The sequence below is a fragment of the Tupaia chinensis genome, unplaced genomic scaffold, assembly GCF_000334495.1.
Source record: "Tupaia chinensis unplaced genomic scaffold, TupChi_1.0 Scaffold000238_1, whole genome shotgun sequence".
Taxonomy (NCBI): Eukaryota; Metazoa; Chordata; class Mammalia; order Scandentia; family Tupaiidae; genus Tupaia; species Tupaia belangeri.
The window spans coordinates 5,931,120-5,945,374 of NW_006159716.1; the positions used below are offsets into that span (position 1 = coordinate 5,931,120).

Below are 14,255 nucleotides of genomic sequence, written 5' to 3' on the forward strand. Positions count from 1 at the left end.
GTGTGATTCTCAAGACGATGGGTCCAGGACATCAACCATGGTTGGCCATGTGGGAGTCCAGCACCTTAACCACCACACCACCTGCTGGCCTCTCCATACTCCATTTTTAATTATTATAAAAATGCTGTAATAAATACTATTGGGCAAATCAACATTTTGCATTGTTTCTTTCCATCTTTAATTATTACAAAAATGCTGTAATAAATACTATTGGACATATAAACATTTTGCATTTTTTTTAGTAAAGATTCTTCAAAGTGAAGTTACAATAACAATTGTTTTTCATCTTTTTCTAAGTCTTACAACATGGTAATTATCTGATTCTTCTACATTTAAAATAGTAAACTAATCTAAGCCCAGAACTTTCTTGGATAGAAGTTCTTTGGTAATTTATCATTATTTTTCTCAATGTTTAATCTATATGAATTTAGTCCTTTTAAAAGTTTGATTTTCTTTTTTCATGAGAGAGAGAGCAAGATGGAGAGAGAGACAAGCACCCTTAATAGGATGTCATGCTGTGATCCCCAACCAGCCTTTCAGCCAGGCTGGGTCACCGACTGCCACATGCACACCCAGCACATACAAGTCAGCCTGGGAACCAAACCAGGATCTCCACGCGGCTTCCAGCATTGTGGAGGGTAGCACTATTACTGTGCCCTGTGGCTGGGCCTAAATTGAGCCTTTTTTCCCCAGAAAACTTTTATTTCACATATATTTCTAATATATTTACATAAAACTGAGTAAAATTTGCTTTTAAGGGGCTGGCAGGTGGCTTGGTGGTTAAAGGTGCTAGACTCCCATGTGGCTGACCTTAGTTCGAGTCCCAGACTTGGCAGCTTGCTTTCTTACTTTCTCTCTCACTTTCTCTCTCTCAGTCTATCCCTCTAGGGTCAAATAAAAATGAATAAATAAATGGATAAAGATAAAATAATGAAAGAAAAATTTGAAAAAAATTGTTTTTAATTATTTAAATTTACACATCTATGACAAGAACTTATTTCTTTTTTCTCATTTATTGTTGTGTATTTTCTTCTTAATTAGATTTTCTAAGAACATATCTCTCATAGTTTATTTTGGCAAAGTACCTTAGAGTTCTTAGAGTTACTCATTAATTCTGCTGCTTATCTTTTCTCTAATTTTCAATGTTATTTTCATTAGCTCTGTTCTTTTTTCCTTAAATTTCATGTGTATATGTACTTACAAGTGAGTATACACTTTAACTATAAGTGGAGCATTTAGCATCTATGATTAATTTAAGGGCTAAAAATGTATTGTTTGGGGGCCAGCATGTAGGATAGTGGTTAAGGCAAAGGATTCCCACATGGCCGACTGTGGCTCAAGTCCCAGACCCAGTGGCTTGGAACTTAAGTCAGAGGAGAATGGAGGAGAAAGGATTGCAGATGGCCATCCCCTTGGGGAATGATTTCTCACTTTCTCTCTTTCTGCCTCTCTGGCAAGTGCATATGCTCTACAACAAAAAATCTCTCTCAAAAAAAAAAAGGGGGGGGGAGGCAACGTCTCCAAAGTTTAGGAACTAGCATATTTCCGTAAATGGCTTTTTTTTCTTTTTTTAAATAAAAGAGTAAAATTTCTAATTTTATTGCTTATAATTCGAGAATGAGGCTCCAGGAAGTTTTGCTTTGGGAAATTTCCAAATTTTAAAGAAGTGGGAAACTTTCTTTTATGACAGCTTGATTCTTATTCCCAATAAATTAATTTCCTGCTTAAATTAACAAGTTGGTTTTAGTTACTTGTCTGTTTTGCCCGGAAACATGTAACGGATACAAGAATGAGCCGCAGAGGACACAGAGAAAGAAAAGTTTGGTAACAGTTATCTCCCTTGGCTAGTCTAATTCATGTCTTGTCTCCTAGTAGCAATAATAGGACTGGTTCTTATACATTGATTTGCTGGGAGAAGGAGGGGAACTTTTACCTTCAGAGGCAACACTTCCCTATTAATGCCATAAAATGTTGCCATAGCAAGTGTCCAAGACAGCAGACCAGCCACATTGCCACAGACTTTTTTGGCACTTTCAAAAGTGTAATCATCCATGTTAAAATATGGCTGGAGTAACTCAACAGTCTCTTCATTTATGGTGTCTTTGGGGAACTGCTGAAGGCTCCACAGGAATCCCGTTGCACTCATCAGCTGAAAAACAGTATTACAACCTGTAAGTTCTGGGAGAAAAGAGGTACTTTGTTCTTGAGTAACTATGCCCTTTAAACTGAATTTTTTTTCTAAGAAGTCAGTTCATCTGCTCTAAATATACAAATCAAGACTATTGGCAATAATCAACCTAAATCTAAGTCTATACATTGCCAATCATCTTCCAGTTTCTATGGTGAAAGAGTAAAGAAGTTATATGAATCTGCTGTCCAGTAAGTACATTAAAGGCCTCCTTTTGGGACCAGCAGTTAGCGTAATGGCTATGTCACTGGACTCCCATGTAGTTGACTGCGGTTCGAGTCCCGGACCCAGTGGCTTAAACTCCCACTGGGGGTGTGTGCGTGCATGCCCATGACCCCGAGAGGAAAATGGAGGAGAAGGGATTGTGGTGTGGCCATCCCCCCAGTGGGTGATTTCTCACTTTCTGTCTCTCTGTCTGTCTCTGTCTCTCTAGCGAGCACACGCCCCTGTAGCAAAAATCTCTCCAAAATAGAAAAAGAAAAAAAAAAGGCCTCCTTTTGGAGACAGGTCTGAGCTGACTCCAAGGTTGTGCCAACACTAGCCACTGGTACTAAAGAAATTTCATAAAAAGGAGGCATTCAGCTTTAAAATCTATCCCTACTTGTGTTCAAGGGGGATGAGGTCTGAAATAGACTCTTCAATACACAATGATCAATTATTATCTGCCCACTGGTCTGGTCTACATTGACTGCTCTAAGCTGGGAACACCTGATGCTCCTCGTTGGACTTCCACAGACTGATTTTACTTACCTTTAATGACTCCCCCCAGGATGGCTTACAGCAAGGTTTTTCTGGATCCATAGAAACAGGGTCAATTTTCTTTTGAAATAATAGCAAAACACAGTCCATGATTCTCATAATAAGATGCGGTGGTTTTGCAAGTTTTCTGACTGTGGCAATATCGTTGGGTTTGATAGTCTGTATTTGGGATTAGGAATCAATACAATTTTTTGTTGAGTGGCACTTGTAGTCATATGGAAATCCAATACTTATAAATAATTAAAGGAAAAAACTTTATATTTTCTCCCCAATTCCTGAACTATCTCATAAGGATTTCAATTCCATGAAAGTGGATCTTTCATTGTTATTTTGGGGTTTCTGTTGGTTTATTTTCATTTTTTCCCAGTTGTCCCCAAATGACTTGTTTAAAATATCACTATTATTGAACATTCACCACCCTAGGCCTCTGTTAACAAGTCCCATCGATATGTACCATTTAGATCACCTGCACCTTCAAGGCACAGAGTCTATATTTCACGTGGATATTATGAGAGGAGGTATATGTGGAACAGTGTACCACAGCAGAGCAAAAAAATATGGACAGTTCAACACATAATTCAAGAAAAAAACCTAGAACAGCTATTATCAAATATGCACAATAAAATGTAAATTTCGGAATTAAAGATGAGTGTCTCCTTGATTTGATTAGGATGCACCAGGTGCATGCTTCAAAAAACCACACTGTATGCCACCAAGATGTGTATTGAATATATCTAAACCAGAAATCACAATTTTTTAGAGGGATTTTTGCTATGGGGCACATGTGCTCTCCAGAGAGATGGATACAAACAGAGTGACAGAAAGTGAGATGTCACCCCCTGGGAGGATGGCCATGCCACAGTCCCTTCTCCTCCATTCTCCTCTTGGGATTTTGGGCGCACATACACATGCACCTGGTATTAAGCCACCAGGTCTGGGATTCGAACCACAGTTGACTACGTGGAAGTCCAGCGGCGTAACCATCATGCCATCTGCTGGTCCCCAGAAATCATAATTTTAAAAAGAGAGGGGAGAAAGCCCTCAATATCAGAACCTCATTTTCATTTTTAGTCTTCAGTTCCAGGGCTGCCCTGTCTACAGAAGTGGGAGGGATTAAAAGAAAACAGAAATGTTACTGTAACATATAGCTCATAAAAATACTTTTTAAAGTTTCTATATGAGGCTGGGTTTGGATTAAGACATTGCCTGGGGCTAGCAGGTGGTACAGTGGTTAAGGTCCTGGACTCTCACATGACTGACTCCAGTTCAAGTCCTGGACCTGGTGTCTTACTTTCCCTCTCTTCCTGGTCAAATTAAAATAATAAAAATAATAATGATAAATAAATTTCAATAAATAATCTTAAAAAGAGATATCACCTAACATTCCAGCAAGAATGATGGAAGACCTATGATCAATAAAATGTCCTAAAACTCATTCAACTCAGTGATTTTTCTTTTTCTCTTTATGTTTTTGTTGTTGTTGTTACTGTAGGAACCATCAAGAGAGCAGGGGTAGACAATGTGTCCTGGTCATTGTGAAATTTTATTAAGTGATTATCATAGATTTATTTATTCATGTAACAATTACAGGCACTCTTCCATAGAACATAAACAAATGGGCCAGCAGATGACATAGCAGTTACGTTGCTGGACTCCCACATGGCCAACCATGGTTTGAGTCCCAGACCTGGTGGCTTGAAAATAACTCTGGAGTGTGTGTGTGTGTGTGTGTGTGTGTGTGTGTGTGTGCCTAAAATCCCAGGAGGAAAGTGGAGGAGAAATTATTGTGGAGTGGCCATCCCCCAGGGCAGTTATTTCCCACTTTCCCTCTCACTGTCTCTGTTTCTCTCTCTCCAAGTATACATGCCCTAAGGCAAAAACTCTATTAAAAAAAAAAAAAAAAAGAACAGAAACAAACCAAAATATCCTTGCAGAGAAAACACAATTATCCTCAAGTACGATTTCTGCAATGACTGAAACATAGGAATGAGCAAAACACAAAGGAGAATCTAGAGGAGTATCTGAAAGCTGTCTGGAAGTTGTGAGGTCTGAGTCCAGATTTGCTTCTTTGTTTAAAGTTTTTTCTTTTCTTTTTAAAAATTTATAATAGAGGGCATATAGGTGAACATTAGAGAAAGAGAGTTTTTAAAAATTAATGAGCACATGTATGTATGCACTGAAGAGAGAGAGAGAGAAAGAGAGAGAGAGAGAGAACAAGAAAGAAAGCACATTTGAGAAGGAAAAGATTTCTCGACGAGACTTCTCAGGTAGATACCCTCCTCCCCAGTCCTCTAGCTTGTCACAATCTTGGGCATCCGCATGCACATGCCTGGTGCGATTTTTCAGTATGACGTGTAGATTGGTTCCAGATCCAGCCAAATACCAAAATCCATGGATGCTTAAGTCCCTTAGATAAAAATGGCATAGTATCTACATATAACCCATACATTTTCCTGTAAACTTTAAGTCATCTCTAGATTACTTACAATACCTACTATTTCTTTTTCTTTGGAGAGATTTTTGTTATAGGGAGCACATACTCACCAGAGAGACAGAGACAGAGAGAGTGAGAAGTCACCCTCCCCTTCCCACCCCCTGGGGAGGATGCTGCAATCCATTCTCCTCTTGGGATTTTGGGCATGCACGCACACATGCCTGGTGTGAGTTTCAGGCTACCAGGTGCAGGACTCGAACCTCTGTCAGTTATGTGGGAGTCCAGTGCCCCAACCACTATCCCACCTGCTGGCCCCATAAGCCTATCATTGATAAAATATAAATGTGATGTAAATAGTTGGTGTACTGTCTAGAGAATAACAACAAGAAAAAAGTCTGTATATGTTCAATTCAACAAGAAAAATGTCTGTATATGTTCGGTTCAGACACAACCAATTATTTTTCTGAATATTCTAATCTGTAATTGGTTGAGTCTGCAGATGTGAAAGCTGCAGATGTGGAGGGCCAACTGTGTAAGTACAGACTAAAACATTAAAACTTAGAAAACTGAATTAACGGAAACATTTGGTTACAGATCAGAGATTATAAATCACATTAAGAATTCAATTCAATTTTCTGATTACAGCCTTTTGGCCAGAATCACCATCTTCCAGTAATTCACCAAAATGACAAACACAAAGGGACAAAGGAGAGGCACCCAAGATATATTCTCTAGACCTTTTAGAAAATATGGAGTGGTTCTACAAGAAAGGTTCTAAATACATGCAAATCTACAATAAAGATGATATAGTAGACATCAAGGGAATGGTTACTGTTCAAAAACATTGCCCCACAGATGTTACTATGACAAAACTGAACAGGTCTACAATGTTACCCAGCATGCTGTTGGCATTGTTGTAAACAAATTAAGGGCAAGATTCATGCCACGAGAATTAATGTGTGTATTGAGCATATTAAGCATTCTAAGAGCAGATATAGCTTCCTAAAATCCAGAAACAGAAAGAAGTCAAAGAGAAAGGGACCTGGGTTCAACTTAAGCGCCAGGCTGCTCCACCCCGAGAAGCACACTTTGAGAGAACCAATGGAAAGGAGCCTGAGCTACTGGAACCTATTCCCTATGAATTCATGGCATGATGGGTGTTAAAAATAAACTCATCTGAGGTCTATAAAAAAAAATTTCTGATTACAAAATTCCACAGTGAATTCCATGTAATGAATGAGACGAGTTGTCTGCTATCACTTGTGTCGGGAGGGATAACAGTGTGACTCACGTTCAGGGCTGCTTCTGCTTCTTCCAGTGCAGGTTTTGCTGCCTCGAGTTTGGTCTCGGCTATAACTTTTTCACTATCAATTTCATCCACAATTTTTTGGGCTTTGTCTTTGACCTCTTGTACTTCATTTTTTACTTTGGCTGAGGCCTGAGCACTTACTGTGACTTCTGCTAATACCTGTTAAATCAAGGAAACACATGAAAGCAAACAGAGAACTTTGAAGCAAAAAATTTATATATTTGAACAGTGAGAGAATATTTATTCAACATCATATAAAATATGAATAAAAGCAAATTTTCTCCCCATCTAAGTTGTTTATATTTTAAGGTGTATGAAAGTTTATTCCTTTGAGCAGTCTTCCATTTTTCAAGTTCTCCTTAGACTTAGAACATATACATAAATATTTGGGCCAGCAGGTGGCATGGTGGGTTAGACTCTGGATCCCATCTGGCCAACTCCATGGTTTGAGTCCCAGACCTGGTGGCTTGAAAAACACACCAGATGCATGTGTGCACATGTCCAAAATCCCAATAGGAGAATGGAAGAGAAGGGAATGTGGCCTGGTATATATATATATTTCAACTTTCAAAAAATTATATTTACACTGTAACTTTCTAGAAAACTTAAACAATTCAAGCAAGTACATCAGTACTTTTAAAAGTTTGTGGAAAATGGAATTAGAGAGTTTACTTTAGTACATTTGAAATCTATACACAGTTTTTTGATAATATGCATTTCCCATAAACTTTTTGAAGACCCCTCATATAAGAGAACAAGGTAGGAAACCATATTTTGCCTCATGCAGTAACTATAAAATACCTGATGTTTACAGAGTGCTTACCATATGCTAGGACTATGCTTATGCTAATTACCTTCCATGTGATCTCACTGATTCTAAGGGTTAAGGGTTAATACCTAAGTATCTATTCTTTTTTCTTTCTGTTTTTCTTAAGTGAGAGAGATTTTTGCTATAGGGCATGTGTGCTCACCAAAAAGACAGAGACAGACAGAGAGGCAGAAAGCAAGAAATCCCTCCCTCCTCCAAGGGGGATAGCTACACCACAATCCCTTCTCTTCTCCATTCTCCTCTCAGGGTTTTGGGCACACACACTTAGGTACCTGACATTTTAAGCTGCTGGGCCTGGGACTTGAACTGCAGTCTACTAAGTGGGAATCTAGCAACATAACGGTTATGCTGTCTGCTGGTCCTATTATCTATTTTTTTTTTTAAAAAAGAGAATGATTTATTGGGTCATTGGAAAAATCATGACGCATTTTCCTGTTATTCTATGCAAAAATGCATCATAACTTTTCAGATGACCCAATATTTAATTTTACTTATTATTGCTATTACCATTTTTAATTTTCTAAAGGGCACATGCATTCAGAAGCAAGAGAGAGAGAGAGAAAGTGAGAAAGCAAGCTACCAGGTCTGGGACTCAAACTATGGTCAGTTGTTTGGGAGTTCAGAGCCTCAACACCATACCACCTGCTGGCCCTGGTATCTAGTCTTTTTTATTTTCTTTATGGGAGAGAAAAAGAAAGCATTAATACTTATCTATTCTTTTTTATTTTCTTCATTAAAGAGAGACAGAAAGAGATAAGAGGTAGAGAATGGGATAGGGACAGAGATAGTCATGTCACAACCTACCTGGCACAGTCTCCCAAGTATTATAGCTAGGATTTTTAAGGCACACACAACACGCACCCTGGGTGCATGTTCAGGTCAGTCCAAGAACTGAACCCAAGTTTATCATACTGCTTCCAGCCACCTGGGCAGCATTATCTGTGTACCACTATGGCTAGGCCAAGACAAGTATCGATTCTTTTTTTTTTTTTCTTTTAAGAGGTTTTTGCCTTAGGGTATGTATACTCACTGGGGAGAAACAGACAGAGACAGTGAGAGGGAAAGTGAGAAATCACCCCCAGGGGATGGCCACTTCACAATCCTTTCTCCTCTATTCTCCTCCTATGATCTTGGGCACGCACACACACACACACACACACACACACGCCTGGGATGAGTTTCAAGACACCTAGTCCAGGATTTGAACTGTGATTGGTTATGTGGGAGACCAGCGACATAACTGCTACACCCTCTGCTGGCCTCCAAGTATCTATATCCTTAACTGACTGAGTAAGAGCTGAAAGCTGTCTGACATTGTTAGGTTGTAGACAAAAGAGCAGCACATGGTAGATATCCTATCACTTTGAGATATATATATTACATATAGCATGTATATAATATGTTAAGTCCTCAGGAGAGCCATGAACTTTTTTCTGTTTTTCTATGCAAAAATGCATCATGATTCTCCTGGTCACCAAATAAAATATATAATAAAAATATATAATACATAAATATATATATAAGTATTTATTATTTTTTATAAATAACTCTTTTATAACTAACTCTTCCTCTTATCCTTTCCTCTCCTCAAAATAGAACTAAGATGAGGGCCATCCTGGAAGCCTAGAGTACATGAGAACCTTAAAGAGAAGACCAAATATAACTAACTCATAATCAAGCAGAAACTTTTTTTTTGGAGCAGTTTTTGCTATAGGGTGTGTACACTGGCCAGAAAGACCGAGAAAGACAGAGAGACAGAAAGTGAGAAGTTTAAGCCACCGGATCTGGGACTCGAACTGTGGTCAGCTACATGGGAGTCCAGCGACATAGCCATTACGCTAACTGCTGGTCCCCAAGCAGAATTTTTTTTTTTGAGAGGTTTTTGTTATAGGGCGCATGGACTTGCCAGAAAGAGACAGAGAGACAGAAAGTGAGAATCAGCCCCCAGGGGGATGGCCACGCCACAATCCCTTCTCCTCCATTCTCCTCTCGGGATCTTGGGCACGCACACACATGTGCCCAGCGTGAGTTTAAGCCACCGGGTTCGGGACTCGAACTGATGTCAACTACCTTGGAGTCCAGCGACATAGCCATTATGCTAACTGCTATTCCCCAAGCAGAAATTTTAACAACAGATGAGTGAGAACAAGAGAGAGGAAGAAAAGAGTCGCCTTAAACCTAGTAGAGATTATAATACTTTGCATATGTCTTGGTATAAGTTAAGTGAAAATATTTCATGGTCTTAGTGAACACGATCTTACCAGAAATAGTCCATAGGTTTATACTCTTATTTTTAAATGATATTTTAGAAGAATGCTTTTTAATATGCAATAATTTTCCTCACTGGTAGTAATAAGATAAATGCAAACTCACTTCATCTGCTTTTACAGAAGCCACGGCCAGTTCCTTCTCCTTTACTGCAAGGTCCTGAGAGAGTTTAGCAACGGACTCACTTGCCTCCATAAGCTTATCCAGACCTGCACAAACACACACATGTACACTCTTACTGAATTTATGTACGCTCCTTCATCAAATACTTATTCAACTTTATGACTTCTGAGGCACTATATATGTAATGTAAGAAATATGAGGTAATTATTAGATCATCAGGAAAGTCATGATGAATTTTTGCATGCAAAAATTCATCATGACTTTCCTGACAACCCAATACTTATGAATAAAAGTTTTAGAAATATACATAACAACATTGACCATATTTCTGAGAATTTCAACAGTGGGGTAAAGAAATAGCTCTGATTGAAGAATATCATCTAGCTACATTTAAGGGAAAGTCACAGTGTCATATTGAATAAGATTAGTTTGCCAGGAAACATATCTGACAAACTTATGCACTCCCTGGCTTTGTAAATAATTTGTAGCTATCTTTTTTTTTTTTGCCTTCAAATCACATTACAGTTAAGATGGCAAATGACACAGAAAAGGTATTGAGATCCCCTTTGCTATAAAAATGAAAATAACTGCTAAAACTTATGTAACTATGTGACTTTCATACTAGAGAGCAAAATCACTAGTTAATTGAAGTTCTCTCATTCCACCTGGGTTGTAGACAGTGGAGTGTTGATAAATATAACTCTGGTTCTCCGGGGGGAGGAGAAGCACTCATTTGTATGTTTGCCAATTTCCGTGGCAAAATACTTCCACCTTGGCGAATTTCAAGCTACTAGGAGATTCTCAGTAGGCCCGCTTCAGTGGCACAGCAGGAGGGTACTACTGTACACTGGCCAGTGCCACATGGGCAGCCCCGGTTCGATCTCTGGCCCAACCTAAACAGGCCAGGCTGCTGCTATGGTCCTAGCTAACTGGAAAGCTGAGGCAGGAAGGATTGCGAGGTGACAAGACCCTGTCAAAAACCCTTCCACACACTCATTAAAAAAGGGAAAAAAAAGATTCAGAAACAGTGAAACTAAAACAAACAAACAAACAAAAAACAACCATGTAGTCAGTTCTCAAGACTGGGTTTTCCCCATGCAAGCAGCAGCTCAGTAACCACTGTGGCTCTGCCCAACACAGAAAACCCAGAGCTGAAAGAGTTGACTCTAAAAAGAAAACAGGCCACCTCTGTTTAGATTTTCTTCTGACCAGTTTCTTGACAGTCTGAAAGAACCTTAAGGGCCATCCTTCAAAATTATGCGCTACTAACAACAGAGTCAGTATTTTGTGTTCAAATAAACACAATCCACCAAATAAAATATTAGGATCACTATCAAACAAGCCCTAAAAAAGATAGGATTCCATTCCCCTTACCGATATTCATCCGTTCAGCTTGTTCATTAATGTATTTCACCTTTTCAGTATAAATGTTTTTATAGCCATTTATAAATGAGAGATAAGATTTGGGAGTCACGTGTGCTCTTCGGCGGTACCTGAAAATAGAACATAAAAAGGACCATCTCTGTCACTCTGGTGTCCTCTCATAAAATGTCTGTCAATCCAGACACTCTTCCCACTGTGAATTCATCGTGAATCTGCAGAGATTCAATAGCAAGAGGGCAGTCATTGTGCTCAGCTTCCAGAGGTGGAAAAGGTATTACATTTCTGATGCTCTCACCCTTAGAAGTCTGACTTGACCTTTACTCCAACCCTGGGGTTGTTTCTGCATCTAGAAAACTAAGAGAAGGATGCCTGACCCACCCTTCCCAGAATCTTATGAATATCAAACAAAGTAGCATATTGTGAACATGCTTTGTAAACTTGAAGGTCCTAAACAAATGCCAGGGATAAGTGGCTGGGATGAACTTGTGCTATAATAGTTTTCATTCAACTGATGATTGTTGCACATCGCTCTTCACTGCTAGATGCCAGCTGTGTGGGTTTACAAAAGTGAAAAGCAATCTCTCTCCCAGTTCCCTTGGTCAGTCTTGAAATCTTGGCATCTACACAAGATTTAACATTCAGAACATCAAACTCACTGTGGGTTTTACTATAGTGATTATACTTAATGAAGGAAATAAACAAAAGGAATAATTTGATATAGAAGAAATTCAAGTCAAAGAAGCGCTCTTTGTGAACTATACAATTTTTTTTACCTCATAATAATTGTTTACTTTGGAGTTCTTAAGTTTTTAAAAACATTTTTAAAGTTTTAAAAATAACTTAGGCATAAATATGACTATCATTAAAGCATTATAAAAATACTACATTCAGAATAAATTTCTACAACCTAAGAGGAAAAATTTGGAAAACACATCAAAAACTTAAAAAATAAACAGGTTTTTGTAGCTCTGCAAAGGTAAAAATTTGTCTCCACAAATGCAAAAGTTTAAGTACAAAGAAAATCTTCCTAACGGTAAGAATGAATATACACTGATTCACCAAGAGAATCTGAAGGATTATCTAGAATTATTTACAAGGGGTAATCTGGGTGTGGTTTTAAGGAAAAAATATAGGTTTGAGATAAACTTTCATGCTATAGATAGGCACATGAAAACCAGTGAAACCACCTCGATCGCTATGCAGAAAAACAAGTACAACTTTTCTGAAAGGTTCTGCACCCTCAATGCTCTGGCATCCATGTTGGTCTCTATTCATATTTGTCAATTTTACACAGTCACTATCATGCTTTGGGGATAAAAATCTGTATTTTTGAACTATTTACACTTCTTTCACATAATGAACACAGTATCGCTGTTTTTAATGAGTCATTCTTACAGTTAAAATTTCATTTCATAATTATTCAGCGTGAAAACACTGATAAGACTAAGTAATGCAAATACAAAACCTAAATGTTCCCTTAACATAAGGCAATAAAGAAACTTTAAAACAGTGTAGCTTTTTAATCAAAATAAATAATGCATTAGAATAAGAAATTAATTTTAAACAGTTTGTAATGAATTAGTTAAATCATTTGCAAAACAAAATTAAGCAAATGAAGGAAAGTGATTCTTTAAGCATCTGTTACACTGAGGCCTGGAGGGTACAGAGGTATTTAAGTGTGGACACTAGTTAATTTTTAAATCTCATTTAGTTGCCATTTTTTCAATATATAATCACTAGAAAAATCAAAGCAAGAAAAATTAGAATGCATCTGGGACCTCATGCTCAATCAATATGAAAGTGTTTTTACTGGCTGCTACACTGAATTCCTCTTTGGAATGAGCTTTTTGGTTCAGTAGCTATAGTGCTTATGTAATACCATTTACCTTTGGAAATAACTTTCACAGCTCTCAGAAACCATGTCGTGAAAGAGGCCCATTGTTTCCACAACTTGTCTTTTAATTTCACTGGAGCAGACGATATTATAGCCTGAAAGGAAATAGGAGGCCACGGCGATCAGAGCCTCCTTCGGCCAGCGACTGAACCAGTCCATGGTGCAACCTGATATCAAGCCAGGAAATTTCAAAGAACGGGCACGGAATTTCTCACCAACCTATTGACGGCAAAATCAGAAAGCATTAGAAACACAGAGGGATTGTAAGTCAGCTAGAGAGAGGTTTATGCATTCTGAGTCAACAGTGTGACATCACAAATGTTAAAAAAACAACACTTTTTGAGCTACATTAATATATAAATGAAGTGTTCAGAAGAAAGGAGGTAATACATTTCACTCTCTTCCTTGTGCTGAGGTTACATCTGCATTATTGAGTTCGATCCCAGGAATCAAACTTTTAAGAGGAAACTGACAAACTAGAACTCGTCTAGAAAAAGATAACCAATGGGACCAGCAGTTGGCGTAATGGCTATGTCGCTGGACTCCCACGTAGTCGACCGCGGTTCGCGTCCCAGACCCGGTGGCTTAAACCTCACGCCAGGCAGATGTGCGTGCGTGCCCAAGATCCCGAGAGGAAAACGGAGGAGAAGGGATTGCGGCGTGGCCATCCCCGCTGAGGGGTGATTTCTCGCTTTCTGTCTTTCTGTCTCTGTCTGTCTGGCAAGCGCACATGCCCTATAGCAAAAAACCTCTCCAAAAAAAAAAAAAAGATAACCAAGATGGTGAAAGGCTTGGATAAAAGGACTAGTGAGAACAGCTGAAGGAAGAGAAGCTGTTTAAAAAGAAAACAACTTAGGAAGTCTGCAAAACTGTTCTCCAAATACCTGAAAAGCTTTGAGTGAGTGAGGGATCAGACTCATTTTACAGGGCAGAATCACAGGACAAAAGTACAGAAAGACAAAATCCAGTTGATTATAAAGAGCTTTCTGGCAACTTAACACTCTAAAAACAAAGCAGGTAGCCTTGTAAATTAGTGAGACCTAGAGCAGAGCTGCCCAAAAGAACGTT

At 38.6% G+C, this 14,255-nt stretch overlaps 1 protein-coding gene across 1 annotated transcript in view; it reads right to left on the reverse strand.

Annotated features, from left to right (window-relative positions):
* DNAH8 (dynein axonemal heavy chain 8) overlaps positions 1-14,255 on the reverse strand; it is a 413,702-nt gene that overhangs the window by 140,229 nt on the left and 259,218 nt on the right. Inside the window, exons 64-69 of the mRNA XM_027771927.1 lie at positions 13,180-13,406; positions 11,285-11,403; positions 9,893-9,996; positions 6,673-6,849; positions 2,939-3,106; positions 1,934-2,149 (exon numbers count right to left, since the gene is read on the reverse strand). Of these exons, the coding sequence (XP_027627728.1) occupies positions 1,934-2,149; positions 2,939-3,106; positions 6,673-6,849; positions 9,893-9,996; positions 11,285-11,403; positions 13,180-13,406 (1,011 nt within the window). The remainder of the gene's footprint in view (positions 1-1,933; positions 2,150-2,938; positions 3,107-6,672; positions 6,850-9,892; positions 9,997-11,284; positions 11,404-13,179; positions 13,407-14,255) is intronic.